This window comes from Kogia breviceps, chromosome 4 (genome assembly GCF_026419965.1).
Source record: "Kogia breviceps isolate mKogBre1 chromosome 4, mKogBre1 haplotype 1, whole genome shotgun sequence".
NCBI classification, from domain to species: domain Eukaryota; kingdom Metazoa; phylum Chordata; class Mammalia; order Artiodactyla; family Physeteridae; genus Kogia; species Kogia breviceps.
This window is the reverse complement of record NC_081313.1, coordinates 42,103,224-42,123,424: the sequence shown is the minus strand read 5'-3', so window position 1 is coordinate 42,123,424 and position 20,201 is coordinate 42,103,224. Positions and strand designations below refer to the sequence as shown.

The 20,201-nt window shown below is 37.0% G+C and overlaps 1 protein-coding gene across 3 annotated transcripts in view; it reads right to left on the bottom strand.

Annotated features, from left to right (window-relative positions):
- Window positions 1-20,201, bottom strand: part of MTREX (Mtr4 exosome RNA helicase) — a 136,344-nt gene that overhangs the window by 106,077 nt on the left and 10,066 nt on the right. The window contains exons 4-5 of one of the 3 annotated variants that reach the window (XM_059061115.2): window positions 19,559-19,621; window positions 18,480-18,592 (exon numbers count right to left, since the gene is read on the bottom strand). In XM_059061115.2, the coding sequence (XP_058917098.1) occupies window positions 18,480-18,592; window positions 19,559-19,621 (176 nt within the window). Of the gene's footprint in view, window positions 1-10,289; window positions 10,624-18,479; window positions 18,593-19,558; window positions 19,622-20,201 lie in introns of those variants that run through there. The other 2 variants (XM_067030974.1, XM_067030975.1) reach the window with 2 other exon arrangements.

Below are 20,201 nucleotides of genomic sequence, written 5' to 3'. Positions count from 1 at the left end.
ATAATAATCATGCTCTAAATTAGATCCCCAGAACTTACTCATTTTGTAACTAGAAGTTTGTTTCCTTTGATCAATACCTTCCTGCTTCCTCCACCCTGTCCACCCCAGCCTCTGGCAACCACCATTCAACTCCGTTTCAATGCATTCAGCTTTTTTAGATTCCACATGAAAGTGAGATCACACAGTATTTGTCCTTCTCTGACTTATCTGACTTATAATGCTCTCAAAGTCCATTCATGCTGTCACAAATAGCAGGATTTCCTTTTTTGATGGCTAAATAATTTTCTATTGTGATTGACAGTGTGCGTGTATATGTATATAGACAGACAGATAGATATCACATTTTCTTTATCCACTCATCTGTTGATCGACATAGGCTGTTTCCTTGTCTTGGGTATTGTGAATAATAGGAACGTAGATATCTCTTTGAGATACTAATTCCATTTCCTTTAGATATATATCCAGAAGTGGGACTGCTGGATTATGCTCTATTTCTAGTTTTTTGAGAAACCTCCACACTGCTTTCCATAGTGACTGTGCCAATTTACATTCCCACAACAGTGCACAAAGGTTCCCTGTCCTTCATATCCTTGCCAACACTTGTTATCGCTCGTCTTTTTGATAACAGGCATTCAAATAGGTGTTTTTTAATTTTTTTCATTTATTCCCAACTAAGAATAGAAAGGGACTTCCTCAACCTGATAAAAGGCACCTAGGAAAAAACTATAGCTAATATCACACTTCATGGTGAAACACTGAATGTTCTTCCTTTAAGATCAGGAACAGACAAGGATATCTACTGTCACGACTACTATTCAACAATGTACTGGATACTGCCAATGCAATAAGAAAAGGAAACTGAAGGGATAACGTATCAGAAAGAAGCAGCAAAAACTGTCTTTATTCACAGACAATATGCCCACCTATGTAGAAAATCTTATGGAATATGAAAGGTACTAAAACTTGTTAGTAAGCAAGTATATTAAAGTGACAAGATAAAATATCAGCATATAAAAATAAACTGTACTTCATAAATCAAAAAGACAAATACTGTATGGTAACACATATATATGGAATCTGAAAAATAAAAAAAGGTTCTGAAGAACCTATGGGCAGGACAGGAATAAAGACGCAGATGTAGAGAATGGACTTGAGGACACGGTGTAGGGGGGAGGGGGAAGGGTAAGCTGGGACAAAGAGAGTGGCATGGACTTATGTACACTACCAAATGTAAAATAGGCTAGTGGGAAGCAGCCGCATAGCAAAGGGAGATCAGCTTGGTGCTTTGTGACCACCTAGAGGGGTGGGATAGGGAGTGGGGGAGGGAGATGCAAGAGGGAGGAGATATGGGGATATATGTATAGCTGATTCACTTTGTTATAAAGCAGAAACTAACACCATTGTAAAGCAATTATACTCCAATAAAAATGTTTAAAAAATAAAAAAATAAACTGTACTTCCGTATACTAGTCCTTAACAATACAAGTATGTACTTGAGAAAGAATGCCATTTGCAATAGCATGACGTAATAAAATATTTAGAAAGAGATTGAAGAAAATGTAAGACCTGTACACTGAAACTACAAACTACTGCTGAGGGAAATCAAAGAAGATGTGAATAATGAAGAAATATACCATGTTCATGGACTGGAAGAGTCTATAATAATGATAAGATGAAAATTCTCCCCAAATTAATCTATAAATTCAACACAATCCCTATGCAAGTAGTCTTTTTTGGTAGAAAATAAGAAACTAATCTTAAAATTTTATTGAAAAATGCAAGGACCTAGAGGAGCCCAAATAACTTTCAGAAAGAGTGAAGTTAGAAGACTCTAATTACCTAAATTCAATACTGACTTTAAGGCTACAGTAACCAAGATAGTGTGGTACTGGTATAAGGATACACACAGAGATCAACAGAATAGGAAATCCAAAACCAAATCGATACATTTATAGTCAATTCACTAGGAATTCAACAGTCAATTCAAATCAAAGGTAATTCACTGGAAAAATAAGTTTTTCAACTAGAACAATTAGCCACATACAAAAAGATTAATTTAAACCCCACCTTTACCTCACATCATACATAAAAATTAATTCAAAGAAAATCATAGCTCTAAGTGGAAGAGCTAATACTATATAAACTTCAAAAAGAAAATATAAGAGAAAATATTTGTGATATTGGGATAGGCAAAAATGCCTTAAGTACTGACATCAAAAGCATAATCAATCCATAAAAGAAACAACTGAGCTGAACATCAAAATAAAAGTCTTTTGTTCTACAAAAGATACCATTAAGATAGTTTAAAGAATTATTTATGAGGCAGTAAGACCAACATCTCAATTTTAAAAATCAGCAAAAGACTGAAATACGTATTTCATTTAAGATATACAAATGGATATTACATTTAAGCACAGGAAATTGATACTTAACATTTTTAGTCATCGTAGAAATTCAAAACCACTATGAGACATTACTATATACCCACTAAAATAGGTATAATCAAAAAAGATAATGACAAGAGGTAGTAAGGACATAGAGAAACTGGCACCCTCATCCATTATCGGTAGGAACACAAAATAGTACAGCCAGTTTGGAAAAGTCTGGAAATTTACTGAACAGTTAAATATATATTTGCCATAAAATCCAGCAATTACAGGTACTACCCAAGAGAAATAAAAACATGTCCACACACAGACCTGTACATCAATGTTTATATCAGAACTACTCACAATGGTCAAGAACACAAAACAACTCAAATGTCTATCAACTGAATAGGTAAATAAAATGTCAGTAATCCATAAAATGTAATACTACTTACAAATAAAAAGAAGTGAACTAGTGATATATGCAACATGAATGAACCTCAAAAATGTTATTCTAAACAGGGAAAAAAAAAAGACACAAAAGACTCCACATTACATGATTTCATTTACATGAAACTTCTAGAAAAGGCAAAACTATTTAGACAAGGCTGATGAGTGTTTGCCTAGGGTTGGAGGTGGGAGTAGGTTGAAAGCAAACACACGTAACAAAACTGTACGTATGGAAGTCTAAAACTGGAGAGGGTTGCACAACTGTACAAATTATTAAAACTCACTGAACTGTATACTTTAAATGGGTGAATTTAATAATATTTAAATTATATAATAATAAAGCTTTTTAAAAAAGCTTTACATAAAATAAAAAACCCATCAGGGCCAGAAAACTACTCAATTACATAGATAATCTGGTACCAAAATGTTAACCCTAGCACCAGATATATAAATAAAATATTATACCTGCTACAGTTACCAGCTAAAGCTGGAGTTTACCTTAAGTCCTTGAATCCCTAGGGGAAATCTTTATCTGAGATCCATGAACCACTCCCTGAAATTATAAAATATGGTATGTACATAGAAATATATACCTCATCACACATTTTATTGAGGTAAAATTCATACAACATAAAATTAACCATTTTAAAGTGTACTGATTAAGTGGCATTTAGTACATTCACTGTGTTGTGCAACCACCACCTCTACCTGATTCTGAAACATAATTCTCATCTTTCCAAAAACCCCATACCCATTAGGCAGTTACTTTTTGCTCCCCTCCTCTCAACATCCCCTGGCCTCCACCATCTTTCTGTCTCTAGGAATTTACCTGAGATATTTCACATAAATTAAGACATACAGGATATTCCACACAAATGGAATCATACCTACCAAGTCTGGCTTCTTTGACTCAGCATGTTTCTGAGATTCACCCACACTGTAGCATGTATCAGTACTTCACTGCGGTTACAGCTGGGTAATATTTCATTGTACAGATAAATCAGATTTATTTTTCTATTCATCAACTGATGGACTTCTGGGTTGTTTCTACCTTTTCACTACTGTGAATAGTGCTGCTATGAACATTCATGTATAAGTATCTGTGTATCTGATTTTAATTCTTTGGAGCAATAATACCTAGGAGTAGAATTGCTGAGTCATATAGTAATTCTACATTTAACTTTTTGAATAAGTACCAGACTGGTTTCCACAGCAGTCCTCACCAGGTTTTCAACAGTGTCTATAAACCTGGTGAATTTCTTAAACATCTCTTTATGTTCTCCTAACCCAGAGTATGAGAGCAGGTTTAAGCATATACATGAAAATTTCCCATACTGAAACTCAGTCTGCTTTTGTAGGAAAAATGAAAGTAAAGTTACACTAATGCCCAGAATTCTAATGACTATATATGTTGCCTTTAAATGGATAATGCACCAAACTACTGTACACTTTTCTAAGTGAGATAAAATAACTGAACTAAAAATAGTCAAACCTCTTCTATATTTGTGCCTTAGAAGGAAACTAACTTCTGACTTCAGCACCTTCTGAAAAGTGGACCAATAAAAAAATTAGTCCTACACCACTGGATAGAACTAGGGAGGTACCTGACCATAATGTGTTTGAATCTCGGAAACAGATCAAGACTAATCTGCAATTAGCTGATGCCATTAGAATGATAATCTAAGATCCAAAGCTTCACTTGTCTAACTCCCCTGCAAAGGGAAAAATTTTGAGTTACACCTAAGCCAAGGTCTGGAAAGACTAATATACAATAACAAGATAGGCCCTGACTATCCCAAAGGACAATATTCCAGAACTCATGAAATATATTCACCATTATGCCAAGGTAAAGGCAATGATGAATAGGGAGACTGGAGTCATTTTTTTTTTAACATCTTTATTGGAGTATAATTGCTTTACAATGGTGTGTTAGTTTCTACTTTATAACAAAGTGAATCAGTTATACATATACACATGTTCCCATATCTCTTCCCTTTTGCGTCTCCCTCCCTCCCATCCTCCCTATCCCACCCCTCTAGATGGTCACAAAGCACCGAGCTGATCTCCCTGTACTATGCGGCTGCTTCCCACTAGCTATCTATTCTACATTTGGTAGTGTATATGGAGCCATTTTTAAGTTTTCTTCCTCTATGATCTTCTTTACTCTTTAGGTGACCACTGTTAAGAATATTTAATTCAGCTGCTCAATAGGAAAGCTGTAATTTCCCCATAATGAAGAAATAAAATATATTATAAATTATCAATAGTTAATAACCTGCAAACTCAAATTGATTTTCAAAAAGATGCCAAGACTGAGGGGAGAAAACAGTTTTTCAACAAATTCTGAGACAAGTGGATATCCATATGCAAAACAATGAAGTTGGACCTACAAAAATAAAACACCCTCAAAATGGATCAAAGACCTAATATAATAGCTAAAATTACAAAACTCTTAGAAGAAAATATAGGTGTAAATCTTTGTGACCTTGATTAGGCAACCGTTTCTTAAAAATGACGCAAGCAACAAAAGAAAACAGATGAATTGCACTTTGTCAAATTAAAGACATTTGTACCTGAAAAGATACTCAAGAAAGTAAAAACATGACTTACAGAATGAGAGAAAATTTTTGCAACTCATATATCTGACAAGGAACTAGTATCAGAATACAAAACAACTATCACAATTCAACAAGACAACCCAACGAACAAGTAAAAAAAGACTTAAGCAGATGTATCTCCAAAGACATAAAAAGGCCAAAGAGCACATTAAAAAATGTGCAATATCATCAGTCATTAAGGAAATGCAAATTAAAACCACAATGAGATATCACCTCACACCTGACAGAATGGCTATTATCAAAGAGGCAAGAAACAAGTGTTGATGAGGATGAGGACAAAAGGGAACCCTTGTGCCCAAGTGCCCATCAATAAATAAATGGATAAAGAAGATGTGGTATATGCATATCCAATAGAATATTACTAGACCATAAAAAATGAAATCTTGCCATTTGCAACAACATAGATGGACCTAGAGGGTACTGTGCTAAGTGAAATAAGTCAGACAGAGAAAAACAAATACTGTATGATTTCATTTATATGTGGAATCTAAAAAACAAAACAAATGAACAAACACAACAAAATAGAAACAGTTATAGAAACAGAAAACCAACAGGTAGTCACCAGAGGGGAGGGTGGTGAGGGGGGGAAAGAAATAGGTAAGGGAGATTAAAAGAGGTTAAAAACTTGCAGTTGCAAAATTAATGAGTCATGGGAATGAAACATACATTATGGGGAATATAGTCTAATAACTACCTAATATCTTTTTATGGTGACATATTATAACCAGACTTACTGTGGTGGCCATTTTGAAATGTATAGAATTATCAAATCACTATGCTGTGTAATAGAAACTAACATAGTGTTACAGGTCAATTATACTTCAAAATAAACTTACAGAAAAAGAGATCAGATCTATGGTTACCACAAATCGGGGTCGGGGGGGTGGGATGAAGATGGTCAAAAGGTAGAAATTTTCAGTTATAAGTAATAGGGATGTAATGTACAATACAATAAATATAATTAACACTGTTGACGATTACATTAAAAAGTTGTTAAAAGAGTAAATCCTGGGCTTCCCTGGTGGCACAGTGGTTGAGAGTCTGCCTGCCGATGCAGGGGACACGGGTTCGTGCCCCAGTCTGGGAAGATTCCACATGCCGCGGAGCGGCTGGGCCCATGAGCCATGGCTGCTGAGCCTGCGCGTCCGGAGCCTGTGCTCCGCTACGGGAGAGGCCACAACAGTGAGAGGCCGGCATACCAAAAAAAAAAAAAAAAAAAAAACAAATAAAAGAGTAAATCGTAAGAGTACTTTCTCATCACAAGAAAACAAAATTTTCTATTTCTTTAATTCTGTATCTATATGAAATGATGGATGTTCACCAAACTTATTATGATAATCATTTTATGATGCATGTAAGTCAAATCATTATGCTGCAAACCTTACACTGGGCTATATGTCAACTGTATCTCAATAAAACTGGAAGAAAAAATAATTTAAAAATAATAAACTTCACATGATCAGAATCTAGAAACAATGTACATAATATAGGATTATACTAATAACCACAGAACCTTAATCTTGTCTAGAAATAAGTAACATCATTGTGCTTTTTATGTTTCTGGAATTCTTTTCAGAAACCTGATTAGTTCACCTTTAAAAATGTTTTGCTTTACTCTAACTTGCATTATGCTGAAAATCCACATTAAAAAAAGTTTTTATTTAAAATAATCATAACATAAATTTACTATATAATCAATTTTTTAAAAAAGGTAGTAACAAGTGTTGGCAAAGATATGGAGAAACTGAAGCCCTCATAAAATGATGGTGGGAAAATAAAATGATGCAACTGCTGTGGAAAACAGTTTGCTGGTTCCTCAAAAAGTTAAACATGGAATTAAACACGACCCAGTAATTCCATTCCTAGGTATATACTGAAGAGAAGTAAAACCGTGTGTTCAAACAAAAACTTGTACCTGTTTCAAACAGCATCATTCATAATAGCCACAAAACTGCGAATACTCATATATCCCATAAATTGATGAATGGATAAACAAAATGTGGTATATTAACACTACACAATCAGCCATAAAATATTAATCAATCATAAAATGCAATTCAACCCTGATATATACTACAACACAGATGAACCTTAAAATCATTATGCTTAGTGAAATAAAATAGAAACAAAAGGCCACATATTGTATGATTCTATTTATATGAAATGCCCAGAAAAGCTAAAGTCATAAAAACAGAAAGCAGACTGGTGGCTGAAAGGAACTGGGGCTAAGGAAATGCAGAACTGATTAAGGTGTACGTGGTTTCTTTTTGCCATGGTGAAGGTGTTCGCGAACTAGATAGTAGTGACAGCAGCACATATGAAGGAAAAAAAAGTTAATCCACAAAAGCCTATCTACAACAGATTGCAAAATCCCATCCACGTGAAAGAGCACAATCCACTTTCAGAATGGCCCAGTTTCTCTCAAACTTTAATGGACATATGCATCACCTGGTGATCTTGTTCACTGCAGATTATGATTCAGTAGTTTTGGGGTGGGTCATGAGATTCTGCCTAATAAGTCTGTAGGTGATACTCATGTACCTGGCGCAGGACCATACTTTGAGTAGCAAGACTCCAGAACTGTGGTCTTTAAACACAGTTTAGAAGAAAAGATACCTATCCACAGGCAATATACGTGTATTTATTTACAAAATTAGATAACTACTGTAGTAATAGAAAACACACATTAAAAATAATGTAGAAAATACTTACTTCCAACACAGACTAACAAGGACTGGCTTTACCTATCCACCTGAAACAACTACAAAACATGACAAAATATATGAAACAATGGTTTCAGACACTGAATAAAAGCATAGTAATCCTTGAGAAGGTGGAAGCAAATGAGGTAATTCCAGTTTATTGTGCACAGAGTTTCCAAGTCACAGTTCCAGGAGATGGACCCTGGAGGTTTCCCTAAGTTAAGCAGACAGAGGTGGGAGCCTGGGGAGGCCATGGCAGCTACACTGCAGTGGAAAATAACCAGAGAGGAGAGAGCTGGACAGAGGGAAAGCTCTGAACATCTGCTGAGCACTCCTGTGTTTTCAAGTAAGTAATAATCAGTGAATAAGTGTTAGGAAACAACCCAAAGCCAGGGGAAAACCAACCAAATGAAGCAGAGCTAAAAATAACCAGATCTTCACAGGGCTGGGAGTTATTCAGGTTCCCATTGGTCATGGTGGAAAATCTCATAATTCACAACATACTCGCTAGAATACCAAGAAATATATTAAATAGTGGAGAAAATTAGCCCTAGATTGAATGCTACTCTAGTCCTGCCTAAACCATCATAAACACAAGCCCTGAAAGGATTGCATTTTTTCCCAAGAAACTATACCCCAGAACAAAGCTCAAGATGTTAACAGAAAGGGATGTACAAGATGGCAGAAGAGTAAGACGTGGAGAACACCTTCCTCCCCACAAATACATCAGAAATACATCTACAAGTGGAACAACTCCTACAGAACACCTACTGAACGCTGGCAGAAGACCTCAGACCTCCCAAAAGGCAAGAAAATCCCCACGTACCTGGGTAGGGCAAAAGAAAAAACAGACAAAAGAATAGGGAGGGGACCTGCACCAGTGTGAGGGAGCTGTGAAGGAGGAAACATTTACTCACACTAGGAAGCCCCTTCACTGGCAGAGATGGGGGGTGGGCGGGGGGAAGCTGTGGAGCCATGGAGGAGAGCACAGCAACAGGGGTGCAGAGGGCAGCAGAGAGATTCCCGCAGAGGATCAGTGCTGACCAACACTCACCAGCCTGAGAGGCTTGTCTGCTCACCTGCTAGGGTGGGCGGGGGCTGGGAGCTGAGGCTCTGGAATCAGAGGCTTTGGAGGTTGGATCCCAGGGAGAGGAATGGGGTTGGCTGCATGAACACAGCCTGAAAGGGGCTAGTGCGCCACAGTTAACCGGGAGGGAGTCCGAGAAAAACTCTGGAACTGCTGAAGAGGCAAGAGACTTTTCTTGCCTCTTTGTTTTGCAGTGCGCAAGGAAGGGATTCAGAGCACTGCCTAAAGTAGCTCCAGAGACAGGCGCGAGCCGCGGCTACCAGCACAGACCCCAGAAACGGGCATGAGACGCTAAGGCTGCTGCTGCAGCCACCAAGAAGCCTATGTGCAAGCACAGGTCACTATCCACACCTCCACTCCCAAGAGCCTGTGCAGTCAACCACTGACAGGGTCCCATGATCCAGGGACAACTTCCCCGGGAGAACACACGGTGTGCCTCAGGCTGGTGCAACGTGATGTTGTCCTCTGCTGCCTGATGTTGTCCTCTGCTGCTGCAGGCTTGCCCCGCATTCTGTAACCCTCCCTGCCCCCGGCCTGAGTGAGCCAGAGCTCCCGAATCAGCTGCTTCTTTAACCCTGCCCTGTCTGAGAGGGAACAGATACCCTCAGGAGACCTACACACAGAGGCAAGGCCAATACAAAGCTGAACCCCAGGAACTGTGTGAACAAAGAAAAGAAAGGGAAATCTCTCCCAGCAGCCTCAGGAGCAGTGGATTAAATCTCCACAATCAACTTGATGTACCCTGCATCTGTGGAATACCTGAAAAGACAACAAATCATCCCAAATTGAGGCAGTGGACTTTGGGAGCAATGATATATATATATTTTTTTCCTTTTTCTCTTTCTGTGAGTGTGTATGTGAATGCTTCTGTGTGTATTTTGTCTGTATCTGTCTGCCCACTTATTTTTTTTTCTTTTCTTTTAGTATAGTTTTTAGCACTTTTTATCATTGGTGGATTTCATTTTTGGTTTGGTTGCTCTCTTATTTCCTACTTTTCCTTTATATTACTTTTTAATTTTTTTATTTTTAATAATTAATTTTTATTTTAATAACTTTTTTTTCTTACCTTCTTTCTTTTCTTCTCCCTTTTATTCTGAGCTGTGTGGATGAAAGGATCTTGGTGCTCTGGCCGGCTGTCAGGCCAGTGCCTCTGAGGTGGGAGAGCCGAGTTCAGGACACTGGTCCAGCACAGACCTCCCAGCTCCAAATCATATCAAATGGCGAAAATCTCTCAGAAATCTCCATCTAAACGCCAAGAGCCAGCTCCACTCAACAACCCAAGCTACACTGCTGGACACCCTATGTCAAACAACTAGCAAGACAGGAACACAACCCCACCCACTAGCAGATAGCAAAAAGGTTCCCTAAAATAATAAGGTCACAGACACCCCAAAACACACCACCGGACATGGACCTGCCCACAAGAAAGACAAGATCCAGCCTCATCCAGCAGAACACAGGCACTAGTCCCCTCCACCAGGAAGAAGCCTACACAACCCACTGAAGTAACCTTAGCCACTGGAGGCAGACACCAAGAACAACAGGAACTACAAACCTACAGCCTACAAAAAGGAAAGCCCAAACACAGTAAGTTAACCAAAATGAGAACACAGAGAAACACACAGCAGATGAAGGAGCAAGGTAAAAACCCACCAGACCAAACAAATGAAGAGGAAAACAGGCAATCTACCTGAAAAAGAATTCAGAGTAATGACAGTAAAGATGATCGAAAATCTTGGAAACAGAACAGAGAAAACATAAGAAAAGTTTAACAAGGACCTAGAAGAACTAAAGAGCAAACAAACAGTGATGAACAACACAATAAATGAAATTAAAAATTCGCTAGAAGGAATCAATAGCAGAAGAACTGAGGCAGAAGAACGGATCAGTGACCTGGAAGATAAAATAGTGGAAATAACTACTGCAGAGCAGAATAAAGAAAAAAGAATGAAAAGAAATGAGGACAGTCTCAGAGACCTGTGGGACAACATTAAGCGCACCAACATTTGAATTATAGGGGTCCCAGAAGAAGAAGAGAAAAAGAAAGGGACTGAGAAAATATTTCAAGAGATTATAGTTGAAATCTTCCCCAATATGGGAAAGGAAAGTTAATCAAGTCCAGGAAGTGCAGAGAGTCCCATACAGCATAAATCCAAGGAGAAACACGCCAAGACACATATTAATCAAACTATGAAAAATTAAAAACAAAAAAAATATATATATATAGCAACAATGGAAAAACAACAAATAACACACAAGGGAATCCCCATAAGGTTAACAGCTGATTTTTCAGCAGAAACTCTGCAGGCCAGAAGGGAGTGGCAGGACATACTTAAAGTGATGAAAGGGAAAAACCTACAACCAAATCACTCTACCCAGAAAGGATCTCATTCTGATTCGACAGAGATATTAAAACCTTTACAGACAAGCAAAAGTTAAGAGAATTCAGCACCACCGAACCAACTTTAAAACAAATGCTAAAAGAACTTCTCTAGGCAGGAAACACAAGAGAAGGAAAAGACCTACAATAACAAACACCAAACAATTAAGAAAATGGTAATAGAAACATACATATTGATAGCTACCTTAAACGTAAATGGGTTAAATTCTCCAACCAAAAGAAACAGACTGGCTGAATGGGCACAAAACCAAGACCCATACATATGCTGTCTATAAGAGACCCACTTCAGACCTAGGGACAGAAACAGACTGAAAGTGAGGGGATGGAAAAAGATATTCTAAGCAAATGGAAATCAAAAGAAAGCTAAAGTAGCAATTCTCATATCAGACAAAATAGACTTTAAAATAAAGAATGTTACAAGAGACAAAGAAGGACACTACACGGCTTCCCTGGTGGCGCAGTGGTTGGGAGTCTGCCTGCCGATGCAGGGGACACAGGTTCATGCCCCGGTCTGGGAAGATTCCACATGCCGCGGAGCAGCGGAGCCTGTGAGCCATGGCCGCTGAGACTTCGTGTCCGGAGCCTGTGCTCCGCAACAGGAGAGGCCACAACAGTGAGAGGCCCGCGTACCCACCCCAAAAAAAACACAAAAAAACACTACATAATGATCAAAGGATCATTCCAATAAGAAGATAAAACAATTTTAAATATTTATGCACCCAACATAGAAGCACCTCAATAGCTAAGGCAAATGCTAACAGCCACAAAAGGGGAAATTGACAGTAACACAATCATATTAGGGGACTTTAACATGCCATGTTCACCACTGGACAGATCATCCAAAATGGAAATAAATAAGGAAACACAAGCTTTAAATGGTACATTAAACAAGATGGACTTAACTGACATTTAGGGGACATTCCATTCAAAAACAACAGAATACACTTTCTTCTCAAGAGCTCATGGAACATTCTCCAGGATAGATCATATCTTGGGTCACAAATCAAGCCTTGGTAAATTTAAGAAAATTGAAATCGTTTCAAGTATCTTTCCGACCACAATGCTATGAGACTAGATATCAATTACAGGAAAAGATCTGTAAAAAATACAAACACATGGAGGCTAAATACACTAGTTAATAACCAAGAGATCACTGAAGAAATCAAATAGGAAATCAAAAAATACCTAGAAACAAATGACAATGAAAACACGATGACCCAAAACCTATGGGATGCAGCAAAAGCAGGTCTAAGACAGAAGTTTCTACCAATACAATCCTACCTCAAGAAACAAGAAACATCTCAAATAAACAACCTAACCTTACACCTAAAGCAATTAGAGAAAGAAGAACAAAAAAACCCCAAAGGTAGCAGAAGGAAAGAAATCATAAAGATCAGATCAGAAATAAATGAAAAAGGAATGAAGGAAACAATAGCAAACATCAATAAAACTAAAAGCTGGTTCTTTGAGAAGATAAACAAAAGTGATAAACCATTAGCCAGACTCATCAAGAAAAAAAGGGAGAAGACTCAAATCAACAGAATTAGAAATGAAAAAGGAGAAGTAACAACTGATAATGTAGAAATACAAAGGATTATGAGAAATTACTACGAGCAATTACATGCCAGTAAAATGGACAACCTGGAAAACATGGACAAATTCTTAGAAAAGCACAACCTTCTGAGACTGAACCAGGAAGAAATAGAAAATATAAACAGACCAATCACAAGCACTGAAATTGAAACTGTGATTAAAAATCTTCCAACAAACAAAAGCCCAGGACCAGATGGTTTCACAGGCAAATTCTAACAAGCATTTAGAGAAGAGCTAATACCTATCCTCCACAAACTCCTCCAAAATATAGCAGAGTGATGAACAGTCCCCAACTCATCCTACGAGTTCACAATCACCCGGATACCAAAACCAGACAAAGATGTCACAAAGAAAGAAAACTACAGGCCAATATTACTGATGACCATACATGCAAAAATCCTCAACAAAATACTAGCAAACAGAATCCAACAGCACATTAAAAGGATCATGCACCATGATCAAGTGCGATTTATCCCAGGAATGCAAGGATTCTTCAATATATGCAAATCAATCAATGTGATACACTATACTGACAAATTGAAGAATAAAAACCATATGATCATCTCAACAGATGCAGAAAAAGCTTTTGACAAAAATCAACACCCATTTATGATAAAAACCCTCCAGAAAGTAGGCACAGAGGGAACTTATCTCAACATAATAAAGGCCATATATGACAAACCCACAGCCAACAACGTCCTCAATGGTGAAAAACTGAAACCATTTCCACTAAGAAAAGAAACAAGACAAGGGTGCCCACTCTCACCACTATAAAAGGAATTCAAATAAATAAAGAATCCAAGAAATAGAAGGAATCCAAATCAGAAAAGAAGAAGTAAAGCTGTCACTGTTTGCAGATGACATGATACTCTACATAGAGAATCCTGAAGATGCTATCAAAAAACTACTAGAGCTAATCAATGAATTTGGTAAAGTAGCAGGATACAAAATCAATGCACAGAAATCTCTTGCATTCCTATATACTAATGATGAAAAATCTGAAAGAGAAATTAAGGAAACACTCCCATTTATCACTGCAACAAAAAGAATAAAATACCTAGGAATAAACCTACCTAAGGAGACAAAAGACCTGTATGTAGAAAACTATAAGACGCTGACGAAAAATTAAAGATGATACAAACAGATAGAGAGATATACCATGTTCTTAGACTGGAAGAATCAATATTGTGAAAATGACTACACTACCCCAAGCAATATACAGATTCAATGCAGTCCCTATCAAACTACCACTGGCATTTTTCACAGAACTAGAACAAAAAATTTTACAATTTGTATGGAAACACTGAAGACCCCTTGAGAAAGAAAAATGGAGATGGAGGAATCAGGCTCCCAAGCTTCAGACTATACTACAAAGCTACAGTAATCAAGACAGTATGGTACTGACACAAAAACAGAAATATACATCTATGGAACAGGATAGAAAGCCCATAGATAAACCCATGCACATCTAGTCACCTTATTTTTGATAAAGGAGGCAAGAATATACAATGGAGAAAAGACATCCTCTTCAGTAAGTGGTGCTGGGAAAACTGGACAGCTACATGTAAAAGAATGAAAGTAGAACACTCCCTAACATCATACATAACAATAAGCTCAAAATGGATTAAAGATCTAAATGTAAGGCCAGACACTATAAAACTCTTAGAGGAAAACATAGGCAGAACACTCTATGACATAAATCACAGCAAGATCCTTTTTGACCCACCTCCTAGAAAAATGGAAATAAAAACAACAAAAAAATGGGACCTAATAAAACTTAAAAGCTTTTGCACAGCAAAGGAAACCATAAACAAGACGAAAGACAACCGTCAGAATGGGAGAAAATATTTGCAAACGAAGATACTGACAAAGGATTAATCTCCAAAATTTACAAGCAGCTCACGCAGCTCAGTATCAAAAAAACAAACAATCCAATCGAAAAAAGGGCAGAAGAGCTAAACAGACATTTCTCCAAAGATACACAGATTGCCAACAAACACCTGAAAGGATGCTCAAACGTCACTAATCATTAGAGAAATGCAAATCAAAACTATAATGAGATATCACCTCACGCCAGTCAGAATGGCCATCATCAAAAAATCTACAAACAATAAATGCTAGAGAGGGTGTGGAGAAAATGGAACCCTCTTGCACTGTTGGTGGGAATGTAAATTGATACAGCCACTATGGAGAACAGTATGGAGGTTCCTTACAAAAGTAAAAATAGAACTACCATACGACGCAGCAATCCCACTACAGGGCATATACCCTGAGAAAACAGTGATGTGAAGAGTCATGTACCAGAACGTTCATTGCGGCTCTATTTATAATAGCCAGGATATGGAAGCAACCTAAGTGTCCATCGACAGATGAATGGATAAAGAAGATGTGGCACATATATACGATGGAATATTAGTCAGCCATAAAAAGAAACTATACTGAGTTAGTTGTAATGAGGTGGATGGACCTAGAGTCTGTCATACAGAGTGAAGTAAGTCAGAAAGAGAAAAAAATACCATATGATAACACATATACACATGGAATCTACAAAAAAACAAAAATGCTTCTGAAGAACCTAGGGACAGGACAGGAATAAAGATGCAGAGAATGAACTTGAGGACATGGGGAGGGGCAAGGGTAAGCTGGGACGAAGTGAGAGAGTGGCATGGACATATATACACTATGATAGCTAGTGGGAAGCAGCCACATAGCACAGGGAGATCAGCTTGGTGCTTTGTGACCACCTAGAGGGGTAGGATAGGGAGGATGGGAGGGAGATGCAAGAGGGAAGAGATATGGAGATATATGTATAGCTGATTCACTTTGTTATAAAGCAGAAACTAACAAACCATTGTAAAGCAATTATACTCCAATAAAGATGTTAAAAAAAGAAAAAAGATGTTAACAGAAATACAAAAATATTCATCACCCCAGGAGGTAAAATTCACAATGTCCTGGCAGGCATTAAAAAATAATCAGGGGCTTCCCTGGTGGCGCAGTGGTTGAGAATCCGCCTGCGGATGCAGGAGACACGGGTTCGTGCCCTGGTCCGGGAAGATCCCACATGCCGCGGAGCAACTAAGCCCGTGAGCCATGGCCGCTGAGCCTGTGCGTCCGGAGCCTGTGCTCCGCAACGGGAGAGGCCACAACAGTGAGAGGCCCGCATACCGCAAAAAAAAAAAAAAAAAAAAAAAAAAAAAAAAAAAAAAAAAAATCAGGTAAGCAAAGAATGAGGAAATTGGAACCTATAATAATGAGTAAAAATAAATGAAAAGGCATCCAAAAATGAGGCAGAAAATATAAAATAGTAAACAAGGGTACTAAAAGTTACTGTAGTATAACTATATTCTATGTATTGAAGAACACTGAAAAAAGATAAAACAGCAAGTTTGGAAGAAATATGGAAAATATCATAAGACCCAAACCAAAGTTTCAGCGATAAAAAAATCTAAGATGAAATAAACTGGGTAGGATTAAAAGCATATTTGACATTGCAGTAAAAAGATGAATAAACTTAAAGCCATTTATTTAAGAGAAGCTGTCCAAAATGAAACACAGAGAATAAACACCAAAAAACAATAATAAATAAGAGTATCACTAGGCTCTGAGACAACTGAAAGTCACCTGATATACGTTTAACTGAAGTCTTCAGAGTACTAGGAGAAGGGAGACTATTTGACATAAAAAAATAGCTGACATTTTTTCAAATCTGATGAAAACTAATAAACCCATGATTTGAGAAGCCCAAGAAATTCAAGCGTAAGAAACATGAGAAGAATTATGTAAAGTCACATCATAATTAAACTGCCAAAAGTCATAATTAAACAGCCAAACATCCCATCAGAGCCATATGCAAAGCAGCAGGAAAATACTGACCTATAACGAAGGGAAAAGTCAATTAATTAAAACAGATCAGGGAGTAATACAAATGAAAGTAATAGTCATAAAAACATTTAAATAGTTTTTAAACTGTATTCTGCATGCTCAAAAAGCTGGAGGAAAGTTAAGTAGACACATGGAAAACAAGCACACACACAAAAATGAACTTCTAGCAAAGAAAAGTGTGTCTGAGATGAAAAAATGCACTGAATAGGATTAAGGATAGAATAGATAATGAAAAGATTAATGAATCTGAAGATACAGCATTAGAAAAGACCTGAAATGAAACACACAAAAAATGAACATAGCATTAGTGAATCATGATACATACTCATGACTGAAGAGAAATTTACAGCACTAAATGTCTGTATTAGACAAAGGTCTGAAATCAATTATCTCACCTTTCCTCCTTTAAAAAACTAGAAAAAGAAGAGCAAATGAAGCCCAAAGTAAGTAGAAGAAATGAAATAAAGGTAAGAGTCTAAATTTACTTACAGAAATCAAATAGAAAAAATTTAAACTTTTAAAAAGTACGGTAAGAAACAGTTATTTTAAAATTTCATTTTAAAACTAGAAAGTGAGCAAGAGAAGAAAGGAACAGAGACAAACTACAAAACAGCAACAAAACAACAAAATGGCAGTAAGTACACACTTATCAATAATAAAATGTAAATAGACGAATTCTCCAATCAAAAGACAGAGTGGCTGAATGGATAAAAAAACAAGTTGCAGCTATATGCTGCCTACAGGAGACTCACTTCAGATGTAAGGACACACAGACTGAAAGTGAAGGGATGGGAAAAGATATTCCATGCAAGTGGATACCAAAAGAAAGTTGTGGTAGCTACACTTATGTAAAACAAAATAGACTTTAAAACTAAGACTGTAAGGACTTCCCTGGTGGTGCAATGGTTAAGAATCCGCCTGCCAATGCAGGGGACACGGGTTCGAGCCCTGGTCTGGGAAGATCCCACATGCTGCGGAGCAACTAAGCCCATGCGCCACAACTACTGAGCCTGCACTCTAGAGCTGATGAGCCACAACTACTGCAGCCCGGGCACCTAGAGACTGTGCTCTGCAACAAGAGAAGCCTGCACAATGAGCAGCTCCCACCTGCAGCAACTAGAGAAAGCCCACGTGCAGCAACGAAGACCCATTGCAGACATAAATAAATAAATAAATTTATAAAAATAAATAAATAAATAAAAATAAAAATAAGACTGTAACAAGAGACAAAGAAGGGCATTACATAATGATAAAGGGGTGAGTCCAACAGGAGGATATAATATTTGTAAATATTTATGCACCTAACATAGGAGCACCTAAATGTATAAAGCAAATATTAACAGTCCTAAAATTCCATTTAAAAAGAAAGCTACTCACTCAGCGCATACAGTTTTTCCTGCTGATGTATGTGCAGATACTAGAACAGACTGATTATTATCAACACACTGAATGGCTTCTCTTTGAAAAGCATCAAGAATGAATGGGTATTCCTATAAAAAAAATTAGTATCTGTATGAAGACACCTAGACATATCATAGTACACTTAAAACCAAGAGAGGCTACCCCTAGAAGCATTCTGGGAGCATTTCTTTATGAGTCTATTTGGGAAATACGCCACCCACTAGAGAAAATTAGGAAGAATTAAAAAAAACACTTTAACCAGACAGCATAGAAGTTATTTCTACTATCTGATCTTTCAATTATTATGTTTACACATATATTAATTACAACACAATAATCACTACCATTCATCAAGAACATGCTTTATGGTGGGCACTGTGCAACACATTTTCCACATACTAATCTCCACAGCAACCCCTAATGTATGTATAATTTCCTTTCACAGATGGGAACTCTGAGGCTCTGAAAAGGCAAGGCCTCAATGAAGTTCACTCAGCAAAGGCAGAATAATATATCTATTAGACTTGGAGAGTTCATGTTTACCCCACCATACTGCCTTTTTTACTTAAGTAAATGACTTGGAAAATTTATATTACTCTTTTACCATCTGTCAGGGTTTCAAAATCCATTTAATGTCAGCATTAGAGTTTAAATTTCAATAGAAGCTTGTTCAACTCCCAAAACTATATGCAAAACTGATTGTACATATGCATTTTTTTTCTAGAGAAAGATCAGTACTTTTCATTAGATTCATTAAAAAGGTTGAGAATTATTTTCATTTTTAAAAATCTTATCACATGATACTTGGTTTTCAGCATGGTTGTTTATTGATTTGGTTCTCATCATATCTGACTTCAGGTGGTGGTGGCTTCTTAGTTTGTACATATGTGTGTGTGTGTGTGTGTGTGTATATATATATATATACACACACACACACAAGGAAGTATAACACACACACTGGGAAGTATAAGAATCTCATTTAAAAGTTTATCTTTAAGATTTTTAGGAAAACAGACTCACAAAACTGTACAAACCGTACTGCCCAAAGTACAAACCTTTGCAGCTTTTCCAACGCGAGGTTTAAGTGGTAGATAATCTTCATCTGCAGGAAGTGCAACCTGATGTTAAAAAAAAAAAAATCAATTTACTATTCAAGAATTGATGCATTCAGCACTCCCTAATCAATGATGGTTTGAAAAATAAAGGTGGTGAACTAAAGTGTTCCTGACAGTCTTAGACACTGTAAAATTAAATAACCACCTTTGAGAAAAAGTCAAAATGCAAAAGCTACAACATTCAAAAAACTTCTGTTAGTGTTTATCTGATAGTAATCTAATTAAAAGCACTTAAGTCTATCTCCCAATAGAAACTGTGTTTATTAAGGTCTAGGACCTATCTCAGCTATCTTTGTATTTTCTATATCTAATGTACTTCCTGACATTAATGAATGCTCAAAAAAGCAGAATGGACATAAAAAGTGATGCCACTGTATGAAAGAAAACTATGTGGAATAAAATGGTATTATTTCCTGTAACAGGAAACTAATTTTCCTCCAGTGAAGATTAAGATCTGGAGAGCAGTTCATAATATATCTAAATTCCCAATATGTAAGCCAATTAGTGTATAAATAATCAATCAACAAGGGCAAAGTATGGTACACACAGAAGCTAGAAATAATTTCTAAGAGCGAAATTTCAA